The sequence below is a fragment of the Rhinopithecus roxellana genome, chromosome 6, assembly GCF_007565055.1.
Source record: "Rhinopithecus roxellana isolate Shanxi Qingling chromosome 6, ASM756505v1, whole genome shotgun sequence".
Taxonomy (NCBI): domain Eukaryota; kingdom Metazoa; phylum Chordata; class Mammalia; order Primates; family Cercopithecidae; genus Rhinopithecus; species Rhinopithecus roxellana.
This window is the reverse complement of record NC_044554.1, coordinates 26,825,367-26,840,602: the sequence shown is the minus strand read 5'-3', so window position 1 is coordinate 26,840,602 and position 15,236 is coordinate 26,825,367. Positions and strand designations below refer to the sequence as shown.

General features: G+C 35.8%; 1 protein-coding gene across 2 annotated transcripts in view; it reads right to left on the bottom strand.

The window, feature by feature from the left end:
- Positions 1-15,236, bottom strand: part of CFTR (CF transmembrane conductance regulator) — a 181,622-nt gene that overhangs the window by 18,698 nt on the left and 147,688 nt on the right. For both annotated transcript variants that reach the window (XM_010389332.2, XM_010389333.2), the window contains exon 23: positions 7,584-7,739. In XM_010389332.2, coding sequence (XP_010387634.1) covers positions 7,584-7,739 — 156 coding nt within the window. The remainder of the gene's footprint in view (positions 1-7,583; positions 7,740-15,236) is intronic.

Below are 15,236 nucleotides of genomic sequence, written 5' to 3'. Positions count from 1 at the left end.
CCCTCCTACTTCTCTGAATCACTTAGTGCCCTTCTCCACGCTCTTCCCTTTCTTCCTGCCATCACACTGGCTTTTCTTCACTCCCTCAGCTTCTTCACACATTGGATTCCCCTTGCCTGGGAATCTCATTCCCTACCTTCTTCCCATGGCCAACTGCCTTCTTTAGGTTTCAAATTAAATATCACTTCCTCAGGGGTATCTTTCCTGATCCTCAATACCAAATAAAGTCTCCCAACATATGGTCTCGTAATACTCATACTCTGCTTTCATAGCTTATAGTGAGTATTAAGATTATACATGCATTTGTGAACATTTTGTTTTTAACATCCATCTCTCTTACTAGACCATAACTGCTGTGTACCCTGTCCTTAGCAAAAGCTGTGTTCGTAATATATTCTCAATAAATTCTGCCCAAATAAATAAATGGACTCATATGAAAATAGGAAGTAAAACACAAAAACATCAAACTCAGAGTTCAGCACATGTTGTTTTTCTTCATTCTGAAAGAATAGCTATTACAACCTAGTATTTTGTTTTGGCTCAGGAAAAATATATATATACACACATACACACTATATATGTACAGATATATGTATGTATGTATATATACACACATGTATATATACACACAGATATATGTGTGTATATATATACATGTATATATCTATCTAGATTGTGTAGAGCTATATATATCTCTACTGCCATATATATATACACACACACACATATATACACACACACACCATGTATAATTCTATTAAAATGTGGCCAAATATTTATTAGTATCACAGTCTTTAAATAAATAATACTAACAACCCATTAAAATTTTTGTCATTCTCTATAATTGCTTGGGAAATGGTAGGTCTAACTTTTATTCATAATACTATAGTCTAAAAGTTTATAATACTATAGTCTAAAAGTTTATATAAAATATCTATCAAAATATATTGATATATATTAATTTTAGCTAAAATAGTTATATATTCAACATTATGAAGAAAGAAAGCTGTTGGTTGAAATTAGACATCCCAAAGTTTTAAGTGTGGTGAATTTGATACCATTCAGAAATTCTGTAGGTCTTTTGTCTACAGTTTACTGTCTAGTGTTAGGTACTGAAGTAAGTACTCTAATTGAAAAAAAAAATTAACTGAACGAACTGGTTCAGTTAGAATTCAATTTCATACAATTAGGCATTTCATTCCTGTATTACAAATAGTACCTGGCACTCTCTTGTTTCCAGGGGTGCCGGTGGGTGTCTTAGTTCTGTTTTCTAAACTGTTTGAACTTTCCACAAACTCATCTCTAAATTTGAAAGGTCTTTGGAGGTCACCCAAGTCCTTTTCTCTGGTTTACAAATGAAACAGTCAAGGCCCTGAGAAGTTAAGTGGTTTGCCCAACGTGGTACACTTGGACTGATTTTGCAGCAAAAAATATACCTGAAACTATCAATCACACAATGGCCCTTTATCTCTCTTTTAAGAAATTTCACCAATAGGAAAGTTAGGATGTGCAAATATCTGATATTTATTTAACGCCATATATGTCATAAAGAGCACTTGAGACCCAGAGAAAAATAAGAGCACCATTACTCACCCTGTGACAAACCTTTTTACTACAGCTTGACTCCTCAACTCAACTCAACTCAGTGGTAACAGATGAGCCTATATGGAGTTCTCAGGGTTGCTCATGTATATTTCACTGCAACAGGCATTATGTTTTAGCATTGGATGTCAAACAAAAAACAATAAAGCAGTTTGGCTAGTGTGGTGACTGGATGTAATATAAATTACATAAGTGGGAAGTGTGACTGTTTCTCTTTAAGCGTACAGTGCTGTTTGACTTTGGCTCAGAACGGAAATTATCTATCTATCTATCTATCTATCTATCTATCTATCTATCTATCTATAGTAGGTAGGTAGGTAAATAATGTGTGTGTATATATATGTGTGTGTGTGTGTGTGTGTGTGTATATATTTATTTAATGCCACACACACACACACACACACACACACACACACACACACAATGTATAGTTCTATCAAAATGTGGCCCAAATGCTTATAATTATCACAGTGGTTTGGATCTCCCTTTTTGACAATGTCTGCAACATTTTCTTATAAATTGAATCTGTATACTAAAAATCTGTTCAGTGTGAACAAATCAAGATCCTAAGTTTATGTTAGAGAATGTTTAAAAATAAGTATTGGCCAGGCACTGTTACTCATGTCTGAATTCTCAGTACTTTGGGAGGCCAAGGCAGGAGGATCACTTGAGGCCAGAAGTATAAGACCAGCCTGTAGAACATAGTAAGACCCGGTCTGAATTAGCTGGTGGTATGGTTTGGATCTGTGTTTCCACTCAAATCTTATGTTGAACTGTAATTCCCAATATTGGAGGCGGGCCTGGTGGGAGGTGACTGGATCATGGGGGTGGATTTCTCATGAATGGTATAGCACCATCCTCTTGGTGCTGTTCTCATGATAGTGATTGAGTTCTCATGAGATCTGCTCATTTCAAAGTGTGTGGCACCTCCTCCCTCACTCTGTCTTGCTCCTGATTCGTCATGTAACATGCCTGCTCGCTACTTGCCTTTCATTAAAAGGTCAATGAAATGTTCTAATTTCTGTTGTAGTGAATTGCTTTGATTGCTGAAAGTTTGTCACCTTTCAAACTTGTAACTGAAGATTTAGAAATACATTTAAAAATATTTTTTCTGTTTTTTATGAATTAAGTGCATAATTGATTGAAAACTTCCTGAGGTCTCCTCAGAAGCAGATGCTGCTATGCTTCCTGCACAGCCTGAAGAACTGTGAACCAATTACATTTATTTTCTTCATAAATTACCCAGTTTCCAGTATTTCTTTATAGCAACGAAAGGACGGACTAATGCAGTTGGGCATGGTAGTGCGGGCCTATAATCTACCTACCCAAGAGACTGAGGTGGGAGGATCACTGGAGCCCAGGAGTTCAAGGTAACACACTCAAGCCTAGGTGACAGTGCAAGACTCTGTCTCCGAAAAAGTGTTGCTTTGTTTTCAAGAATATCTATTAGTTAGAACAAAGTAGCTATAAATAGATGAATAAAATATTCCTCAGTCAAAAATATTTAAGGTTTAAAACAAATACAGAATAATTTTGTAATATTTACATATCTTTGCATATAAATGATTGCACGTAAGATATCCAAATTATTGTTTCCTCTAAAATTACTTAATGCCTTACAACCTTTTTATACTACATCTTTTTAGTATATACTTTTTCAGAGATAGCATAAGAGAAAATACTTTCCTGGTCTGAACAAATAATCAAAAATTTCACATTTTTAGGCTCAGAAATAATAAAATTTCATTGTACCTACTTCCATACAAATTATTTTTCCCTCCTCCCTTGAATTCAGTACTCCACCCCTACTGTCCTTATTTTACTCTAGACTCATCACTTCATAGCTGGAGAGTTTCCTAGCTCATGTCCCTGCTTCTCCTGTCACCTACACCCCATGCCGTGAGCAGCAGCAGGGTCTTCCACCACCCTTTCACCAGCCTCTTCCTCACTCAAAAAGGCCCAACCCATTCCTCGTGAAGCCATGTTGGCACTTGTCAAGTATTAACTTCTTTTTCCTAATACTCCCTAACTTGTGACCTCCTCTGACCTTTTGCCCCTCAACTTTTTCTAGTTCCCATCTTAGTACTTGTCCATAATCTCTCTGCCTGGCATCCTGGAATACCCTCTCAACATCCTCATGCCCCCAACCATTCTAAAATCTACAAGCTTTATGACCCTTTATGAGCCACTTTAATTATCACTTTCTTTGGGAAACTATATTGTTTTGTTCACTTTTATGGTATATACCTCCAACATAATACTAAGATGGGGACATTATTTCTTGTGCTCAAGGAACTGTAAATAATAATAACAACCACAACACAGCATATTGTACTTACTATGTGCCAGGGAGGAGTATTATTTACTAACTCATTTAATCCTCACAAAAACACAATGAATTAGTTACTTCCATTATACTCATTTTACAGAAAATAAAACAGAGGCACAGATAAATCAAGATTACACAGACTAAAATTCAGATACTGATGGAACCACAATCTCTCGTTAAAGAAATCAAGCATTTAGTGATTCAGCACAAAACAACGCATATTGAATTCTTATCAAGCAAGCTATTGTGTTATGCACTCTATAAGGGACAGAAAAATTAGTAAGAAAAAAATCTGTTTTATCTAGCATTTCTATTACATTCTTTCATCGACTCTGCTTTAATCATTGATGATTTTGTGTTTAAACCTTGCTTTCTTAACTAGGATACCTGCAAGTATTTACATTGCTAAGTGGAAATTAAACAAATACAAGGATTACTCTAATATAAGATACATTAGAAGTGCCAGGTTTATAAACAACGCTCTAAATCCCATGTTGGACTGGAATGTGGGGGTGGAATGTTGGGATTAGTCAAAAACACCAAATTCACACAACATGAATGTTGCTTTTAAGAGTCTAATTTGTGTGACTCATATAATGGAGGGATGTAAGGGAAAAGATGAGGAAGGCATTGCAGTGGGAGGAGAAAAAAAGAAAGGATCACTGATGTGGGGGAGTAGCAACAACAGGGCTTGGGAGCTGGCCTTTCCTAATTACCCACATCACACTCACTAACTAGCCCATGCCTTGACCCATGACTCTATTTAATCACCTATATTTAATTCATCGTTTTGGTTAAACCCTTTCTTCCTTTGATCTCTGACTTATGACAATGAGTGTAATTTTGAACTTTTCATTTGAAGCTCATAGGTTGGATTGGGACCTCACTGTGACAGATCAAGGACAAGTGCTATCTATACCTTTTATGTAACCATAGAAGCTATCAGACTTATAATGTGAAGCATGTAGGAGTTTAATAATTAATTATTAAGTTGTTAATTATTATAAAATGAGTGAGAACCGCTACACTGCTGAATCATCATTCACATCTACAAACACATGTTTTGGTCCCATTTGATATGTCCCAGAGCAAACAATGCCCGAACTTTGTGGTGGGAGTTATGTGTGGACATAGATTCTTTTCAGATCATAAAGACTCATTGCAAGAACAGGCCTAGTCGTTTCCTCAGAATAGTTTGTCACCTTTGAAACTTGTAACTGAAGATTTAGAAATACATTTAAAAATATGTTTTCTGGTTTTTATGAATTAAGTGCTTAACACAAATTCAAGGCTAATAAACCATTTCAGATCTTGTTGTTCTAATTGCCTAAAGCAATGGGGCTCTGATGATAAGCCTCATTGTCTCCTCTTGGTGACCTCACAGCTCACAGGTAACACAGAACGAATTAAAGGAGGCTCCACCTTGAAATTTACACAATAGTCTTCCAAGCTGGCGCATTCTCTAAGATTGCTGTCTAGCTACAGGAGGGAAGAACATTAATAAAACAAAACAAAACAAAACAAAACAAAACAAAACACCTGCAAGGACCTGCCAAAACTAATGACATGTTATGATTCCACAGCTGATGTCTCAGGATCACCCTGAGAAAAAGAGGGAAAATTTCTTGTTCAAAGTTCCTGTTTCGTGTGTCTGGAAACAAATGACCCATTGATACAGAGATCTCTAATGTCTCAGTGTCAGAGATCTTCAGAACTATGCCCTTGCATAGTCTGGGAGTTGGAAGAAAGAAAAAACTGGAAAAGCAAACAAACATAATTCTCTTTGGATTTTTAATTCCTTCTTCCTTTTTTTTTTTTCTTTTTAAAGTTGAAACTTTAGGACAAGATAAAATTACTTAATTTGAACTTTCAAAGAAAAGTTAGGAAAAGCATCTCTTGGTTTAGACATCAAAAATATATGAGGAGTTTGCCCTCTTGCTCTTTCTTGGGCATTCACATAATGTTCAAAATTTGTCACAAAGAAGAAATAGCCTATTCTGTTTACAGACATCTTTGTGATACTGAGAGACAGCCCCAGAAACCAGCATCATAAACACGTATATGAGAAGCATCTATATCAAGATCATCCAGCATTTCTGAAGACATCTCTGAACCTATTTTTTTTGTTTGGTTTATATAATGCTAGAAACCATAGAAGAGTGGAAATGGAGGGGGGCAAAAAAGAGACAAGCTTGGGAGACTCACTTTGGCAGAAAGGCAAGATAAAGAATTTTCAAAACTCTGGCCCACTCGGTTTTCCTCCACGTCTTGCATATGTACGTTCCTAAGTTGAACATGCAATAACACGAAGCCTGTCTACTACATAGTAAATAAACTAAAGGATTCCCAGTGAAATTGAAATTAATTTTTAGAGCTTGAATTATTCTAATGGGCAGATTTGTGTGAACAAGAACAACAAAAACTAAAAAATTCACTATTTTTCATTTAAAATGGGACCAGAAGACTTAGGTTATACCGAATAACAACACTTCTCTATCAACCAGTTCTTTTTCGCTTTTCAACATTTTTATTTTGCCTAATGCTATCACCTTGGGATACTTGTATTTCCAGCGTTTCTTTATCTATAGATCATCTGACAATCCGTTTTTTCTTTCTGAGGAAACAATACTGTTTTCAAAACTCCAACCAGGATAAAGCTTCTGGCAACATGACAAAGTCTAGACAAATAAATTAAAAGCACCATTTGAGCAGTTACAATATTTAGTGCCTCATTAGTTGAAAGGAGCAAATGTTCCACAAACGTAATCTATTAAGAAATACAAGCTTTTTTTTCAGTCTAGATTTATAGTCAGTCTACCTGGAGATGCTCCTGGCATTTTAATTTTGTGTAAAAAGCAGAGTAGTATTAGAAAGAACTATGGTAGTGGAATGGATTCAGTGCCCATTAGTACAAAGGGAGAAAAATGATCATTAAGTGTGAATATACCCAGAGAGACTAGAGAAAATACCAGCAAAAATACAGTAAATGTTGTCCAGATTTGGTCCCAGTAAAGACATTTCTTGGTTTCCATTTAGATCATTTTAAACTGAAACGGTTGCTATTTCTCTCATATACAAGAAGTGCTCTTACACAGTAACATTCTAATTAGTAGAATGATACTAAGGCAGTGAGGCTAGAGATCCTTTGTGACCCAAATCAGAGTGACATTAAAAAAAAAATAGCTACAGACTAATCTGATGTGGTTCATACCATCCAAAGAACAAAAAACAATCATTACACTTTCTATTTTCAATTCCACTACCTCATGATTCCAAGTATTTGTTATTTCAGGAGCATCTTTTGTCTTGCAAAGCATTTCTCAACCTGGTGATTGCTAACTTGGAGGTCAGGCCACTGAAGCAGGAACAAAAAAGAGCTGTTAAAAACAAAAGCCTGAGGTTCCCACTGTAAATTTGGTCTTCTGAAAAACACTATCAAAGCTATGAACATTTCAATAACCAGAACTGGAGAATTCCAAACTTTTAGTGACATATTTTCTGCCTATGAGAAAACTGCACTGGAGAAAAAAAGACAGCAATGCATAATAAATATATTTTGCAGAGTAATGTGAATTTCTTGAGTACAAGTATCAAACAGCAGTAAAAAATATAATTTAATTGCCTTTTTTTCTGGCTAAGTCCTTTTGCTCACCTGTGGTATCACTCCAAAGGCTTTCCTCCACTGTTGCAAAGTTACTGAATCCCAAGACACACCATCGATCTGGATTTCTCCTTTAGTGTTCAGTAGTCTCAAAAAAGCTGATAACAAAGTACTCTTCCCTGATCCAGTTCTTCCCAAGAGGCCCACCTATAAGGTAAAAGTGATGGGATTACTCTTGTGACATATAGATACCATGCCATAAACGTAATTCAGTATTATACTTCAATAAAAACCACTGGAATATTTTATCCTGTCACCAGTGGAAGATTTTCACTTATTCATTCAAACCTTTTTGCACACTTTCAATCCTGACCAATATTGATATAGGGAGACAAACAACCTTGGAATAGAATAGAGAAACTGGCTATACGGAATTGGACCCCTGATGCAGACTTCCTTTATCACTGACTTTTACTAATGAAAAAAAGATTGAAAATGCCCCTTTTGCATAAAGGAAAAGCAAAGAGTGTTTTCATCATCTCTCAACATAGGCTCACGCCAGAGGCAGAGACCTGCAATTTGATCTAGTACCCAAAGTGGATACAACTTAAAAATTACTTAATCTGAAATAGTTCTAATATTTAGATGTTGACCCTAATAAATTAATTAGATAAAGTTCAAGCCTGGCAATAAATACTGATATGTTCAGGCAGCAGTATATTCCCAGAGAAGACAGGTTGGGCGAAGACCTTACCACTCCTCAGTGAATGAGTACTTTGGACAGTGGTCAAATCACATTCTGACATTCACCCGCACTGGAGAGAAGGGAATTTCAGGAAGCAAAATGTATATTAAGGAAAATAAAGAAAATTATTCTTGTTACCTAAAGACCATAAGAACACAGCATGGACGTGAGAGCACCATGCACTGCATGAGGAGATCAAGTGCTAGAGGTGACCCACAGAGAGCTCCAACTCTGTGTTCTGATGTCAGCTTAGATGCCAGAACTTGAAGAGGGTGCTTTGAGCAAGGTAGAACACTACTGCAGTCATTAACTGACCACTGAAAAATCTGACTGACAGTTAGTGGCACTGAATAAACGTTTGTTTCATCATTTTTTAAAAAATCATTTGACCTTTATATACTATAACTGAGCAAATGGTCTTTTAGTATAATGCTTTTCAATCTGTAGTGAAGGACAGTTTGTTTTCTTTTTAAATTTCTAATTGACTACATATCAATACTTTAAAAATATATAATAAAAATGAAATTCTAAATATTCACCCTCAATTTTTATACTATGTCATCATAGACAAGTAAGTTTGTAAACCAGAACCAGTGAATGGACCACAATAAATGATTTAGAGTATATAACAATGCTTAATAAGAATAACTTACTGAACACTATTTGCAACCTGGTAATAAACTAGGTCTTTGGGATAAGCTGGAAAGCAATAATGACACAGTTGACCCCCTATCCATAATAAGAACTCTACAATAAGATTTTCACAAATGTTTGTGTTCAGACAACTGAGAAAACCAGATCAATCAAATGTCATGTACAACACCCTGTTGAATTTCTTCATAGTATTAATCAAAATTAGTACTTTTTATATTTTTTCTTGATTATTGCTTGTGTTTGTACCAAAAATATAAGTTCAACAAACACAGGGGAGTCTATCTAGTTTTGCATTGAATTCTTAGCACCTGGCTTACCCAAAGTACCCCATAAATATTTATGTGAATTGATTAACGGACAGCCAGATGGAAGAATGGATGGATTTATGAGTAGATGAATGAACTCATGTAATTTAGCTGATCTAACAAATAATGGATTTAATCAATTTTGTTCAATTGCTAGATAAACTCCTAATTTTAAAATATTGTGGAATTTCAATGCACATTTTCATTTATGAATCAGCCCATGTTGCACAAACACATTCATCATGTGTCATGATTTTTCTAACACAATAGTAAAATGTTGCATAAGCAACCTGAATATGCCCAGTGCAGGTGAGGTCCAGGGGAATAAAAGAAAGGAAAGTTCAATAGGTGAAAGTAATTTGCTATAAGGTCATATCAAGAATTTTGGTAAGAAGTACTTGAGGTCTAAATCTTTGTTATCATTAGTTAGGTTTCTAATGAGGATTAGATAAATGTCCATGTTCCCTTTTCTTCAGAAGCAAATACTGAAATTTTTACAGAACTCAATTTTTAGGTTGGGAAAGACTAGATGAAGAGGCATCTGTAAATCTTTGGTTTAGCTTTAAAGGTTTTAGCTATTACTCTGGTTCCTTATATCATTGAACTGCTGGTAATGCATGATATCTGACACATTTTTCAAAAGCAAGGAATCATTGGTTCATACCCAACAAAGTCTTCTTGTTTATATAATTGGCACATAATAATTAGTTTCCGGGATTTGTTTTTTCAGGCTTCTCAGTGATCTGTTGAATAAGGCTGGAGTACTTCCTGCAAATAAGCTTTTAAGACATACCCTAAATCAAAGTCAGTGTTTTCTAGTAACTTCAATGTACCTCCTCCCTGAGAATGTTGGATTAAGAAAAATCAAAATAATATGTGGAAAGTTAAACAGTGTTGAATTTGGTGCTAGCTGTAATTGCATTGTACCATGAATAGAACATTCCTTTCAGGGTGTCTTACTCGCCATTTAAATACTGCAACAGATGAAGACTCTTGTAATTATTTTTCATTACCTCGTGGTCTCCAGAAATCAAGATGACAAGTCAACTGAAATTTAGATCCACAAGGTGATTATAATTGAATCTTTTATGTGTTCATATATCTCTATTTATTATTAAGGAAACATAGTATTGAGAATATGCTGCTTATACCCACTGAATGATTGAACAACTTTACACCAATTTTTATCAAGATAGAAAATGGGATATATGTTTAACAAAGCAAACAAGTATTTAGGTGTTTGTGCTGATATAATTTTAATCCTTAATATTCTTACAAATTATTTCTGGCATTTCTGTATTTTGAAGAGACTACAAAAGGAGAAAGCAACTAAGTGCATCCAAAAGTATAGATCTTGAAGTACTATCAAATATCTATTTAATCAGAGGACTGTCCAGTACTGTGATATACACAATATACCATCTGAGGAATTTTGTTAAGTCTAGATTTATCATGAAGGATCTGACTCCAAATTAAGTTCCCAGTAGGCATTTTGAGAGGAAAAAGAAAAGACAAAAAGAATGGGATATTCTAGTTGGGGGAAGGTGCTCTAGCTATTACAATTTAGATAAAAAGTCAAAAGCTTTTAAGAAAAAACTATTGGAGATTAAAAAGAAAAATAGATTTTAAAGGTAAATGTTGTGAAATAGTTGCTACATTTTTCACGCATTGATAATAAAAACTTGTAAAGTATAGGTTCTTTAAATTAAAGGTCTCAGTTAAGAGCAAAGAAAGTAATACGATATCTTTTCCATAAAGTAATTGCTATGGACAAAGTGCTTTCACATGAAGACTGAATAATTTTTCTGCACAGAATATTTATTCTTTTCATCTCTTCACCATTACCAACAACACAGAAATCCATTAAAAATTAAACGAGATGCTCACTTAAGTTCTAAATTTCCACTGCTTTTTCTCCCCCCCAAGAAGGGCAGCCCAAAACTGAGCTGGCAGTGTTTTGGGATATCCAAAAATATTACTAGTATACTAAATTTGAGTCGACTTCATAATTTAGCACATAAGAAATACATGTGGAGCATCTTGTGATAGTTTGCAAGATGCTGCTATAAGTTCTAAAGGCAAGGCAGTAGAATTTATATTCTTCAGAGACTGCTCAGAATAACAATTTTATTTTATTTATTTATTTATTTTTTAATTTATTTTTGAGATGGAGTTTTGCTCTTGTCACCCAGGCTGGAGTACAGTGGCACAATCTCAGCTCACTGCAACCTCCACCTCCCAGGTTGAAGTGATTCTCATGCCTTAGCTTCCCTAGTAGCTGGGAATACAGATGGCCACCACCATGCCCAGCTAATTTTTGTACTTTTAGCAGAGACAGGGTTTCACCATGTTGACCAGTCTGGTCTTGAACTCCTGACCTCAAGTGATCTGCCTGCCTTGGCGTCCCAAAGTGCTGGAATTACAGGTGTGAGCAGAATAACATTTTAAGAATCAATTCCTATTCTAAGGAAGCATATAACCTAGAAACTAGATATAAGCTATGCATTCACTTATTTAAAATGTATTAAGATAGGTAACATGCTAAACAAAGGCATAAATAATTTAACAAATAAAAAAAAAAAAAAAACAGGACTTCCAGATTCTGATCTGGTTTACAGCAATTCTGTAAGTGGTTGGCTTCATCCTAAAAACAAGTAAAAAGCAGAGCATACTGAAAAATCAACAACTTTTCTTAGATCTGTCAGAGAAGTGAGGTCACAGGGCAAACCACTGCCCCCCAAAATGGGAGACAGGCAACTAGGTACAGAGAATCACAACTTACAGAACAGAAAACAATATGCAGAAACCTCTGAGAGAACCAGTACTAGGGTAGGAAAATCGAAACTGTAAGTGAAAAATTGCTGGAGATTCAGTGTGAACAAGTGTGACAGCAAGAAAATTCCAAGTGGGCCCAAGTCACTGGGGGACTTCTATAGTTTTATGAATTTTGCCTGTAGGATGCTTACCAGGTTCTTATAGTGAAGATCAGAGGAAAAAAGAGAAAAGTAACCATTTTGAAATATGCCAGAGCATTGTTCTTTTTTTTTTTTTTTTTTTTTTTTTTTTTAGATGGAGTCTTGCTCTGCCACCCAGTGTGGACTGCAGTGGCACAATCTTGGGTCACTGCAACCTCCACTTACTGGGTTCAAGCAGTTCTCCTGCCTCGGCCTCCTGAGTAGCTGGGATTACAGGTGTATGCCACCCCACCTGGCTGAGTTTTATATTTTTAGTAGAGACGGGGTTTTGCCATGTTGGCCAGGCTGGTCTCAAACTCCCGACCTCAGGTGATCCACCTGCCTCAGCCTCCCAAAGTGCTGGGATTACAGGCGTGAGCCACTGCGCCTTGCCCCAGAGCATTCTATTCTTACAACAAGACCTGTCCTCAAAAGAGACTATTTTACCATGCGTAAACTCTCAGGGTTTTTTTTCAGAGCCTAACTGACCTGGGGGAAGGAAAATACTTAACTCCAACTCCCTCTCACAATAGTCACTATGTCCCACCAAAAGGGGTGAAAAAAACACTTTACAAGTGCTTCTAAGCTGCAGGGGCACAGGCTCACTAAAAGACTAAAACCTAATCATAGGACTACAGAATACTTCCCTCACCCTTTGCTACACCTACCACTACATTACTAAAGCCACAGTTTGAAAACACAGAGCAAGCATCAGAACCACAGTCAGATATGACAGGGATGTTGGAATTAACAGATCAGGAAATTAAAACAACTATGATTAACATGCTAAAGGCTGGGCATGGTGGCTCGCACCTATAATCCCAGCAATTTGGAAGGCTGAAGTGCGCAGACCACTTGAGGTTAGGAGTTTGAGACCAGCCTGGCCAACATGATGAAACCCCATCTCTACTAAAAATACACAAATTACCCAGGCATGGTGGCAGGCACCTGTAATCCCAGCTACTTGGGAGGCTGAGGCAGGGGAATCACTTGAACCCAGGAGGCAGAGGTTGCAGTGAGCCAAGATCACACCACTGCACTCCAGCCTGGGCAACAGTGAGACTCCATCTCAAAAAAAAAACAACAACAAAAAAACAAGCTAAATGTTTTCATGGAAAATATAGGCAATATGCAAGAACAGATGAAAAGCAGAAGAGAAATGGAGATTCAAAGACAGAATCAAAAGAAATTCTATAGGTCAAAAGTTCTGTAATAAAAATGTAAAATGCCCTTGATGGACTCATTGGTAGACCGAACACAGCTGAGGAAAGAATCTCTGAGCTTGACAATATGTCAATAGAAACTTCCAACACTGAAATGCAAAAGAAAAAAAAAAAAAACTGAAAAAACAATATCCAAAACAGCGGGATGACTACAAAAAGTGTAACATACATGTACCGGGAATACCAGAAGGAGAATAAAGGGAAAAAAAGGATAGAAGAAATATTTGAAGCAATAACAACTGAGAATTTTTCCAAATTAGTATCAGATACCATACCACATATCCAAGAAACTCAGAGAAAAACCAAGCAGAATAATGCCAAAAAAAAAAAAAAAAAAAAAAAAAAAAAAAAATCCGACACATAGGCATATCATGTTCAAAAAGAAAGGCATATCACGTTCATAAAAAAAAAAAATCTTGATAGATGCCACAGGAAAAAACATCTTGCCTATAGAAAAGCAAAGATAAGAATTATACCTAACTTCTCAGAAACAATGCAATCAAGAAGACAGTGGAATGAACTGTTTAAGAGTTTGAGAGGAAGAAAATCACCAATCTAGAGTTCTGTGCCCTGTGGAATTATTCTTCAAAAGTCAAGAAGAAATAAAGTCTCTATCCGACAAACAAAAATTGTGGAAAATTGTTGTCAGTAGGTCTGGCTGGTAAGAAATGTTAAAAGAAGTTGAAGAGAGAAAAGGAAAATTATACAGGTCAGAAACTTGGATCTACATAAAGAAAGAAAGTGTATTAGAGAATGAATAAATGAAGGTATTTCATTTTATAAAATTAGAACTTCTATTTTTCTTACTCTTAATTGATTTAACAGATAACAGTTTTTTTCAAAAAAATTTCATCAATATATTCAATCGTAAATATGATAATGTGTATACCTAGGTATATACATATATGTAAGTGAACTAAATAATAGCTACAATACAAGAGACTGGAAGGTGGAACTGGGAGTGTTTTATTATTAAAAGGTACTTGCACTACACTTGAAATTATTTAGTATTATTTGAAAATGGACTTAGATTAGCTGTAAATGTAAATTGCAAACTCTAGGGGCAACCACTGACAGTTTTTTTAAAGAAGATTTACTATGCTAAGAAAGTGGACATGAAGTCCTTTCCCATGCCTATGTCCTGAATGGTATTACCTAGGTTTTCTTCTAGGGTTTTTATGGTATTAGGTCTAACATTTAAGTCTCTAATCCATCTTGAATTAATTTTCGTATAAGGAGTAAGGAAAGGATCCAGTTTCAGCTTTCTACTTATGGCTTGCCAATTTTCCCAGCACCATTTATTAAATAGGGAATCTTTTCCCCATTTCTTGTTTTTCTCAGGTTTGTCAAAGATCAGATGGCTGTAGATGTGTGGCATTATTTCTGAGGACTCTGTTCTGTTCCATTGGTCTATATCTCTGTTTTGGTACCAGCACCATGCTGTTTTGGTTACTGTAGCCTTGTAGTATAATTTGAAGTCAGGTAGTGTGATGCCTCCAGCTTTGTTCTTTTGACTTAGGATTGTCTTGGCAATGCGGGCTCTTTTTTGGTTCCATATGAACTTTAAAGCAGTTTTTTCCAATTCTGTGAAGAAAATCATTGGTAGCTTAATGGGGATGGCATTGAATCTATAAATTACCTTGGGCAGTATGGCCATTTTCACAATATGACCCAGCCATCCCATTACTGGGTATATACCCAAAGGATTATAAATCATGCTGCTATAAAGACACATGCACACGTATGTTCATTGCAGCACTATTCACAATAGCAAAGACTTGGAATCAACCCGAATGTCCATCAGTGACAGACTGGATTAAGAA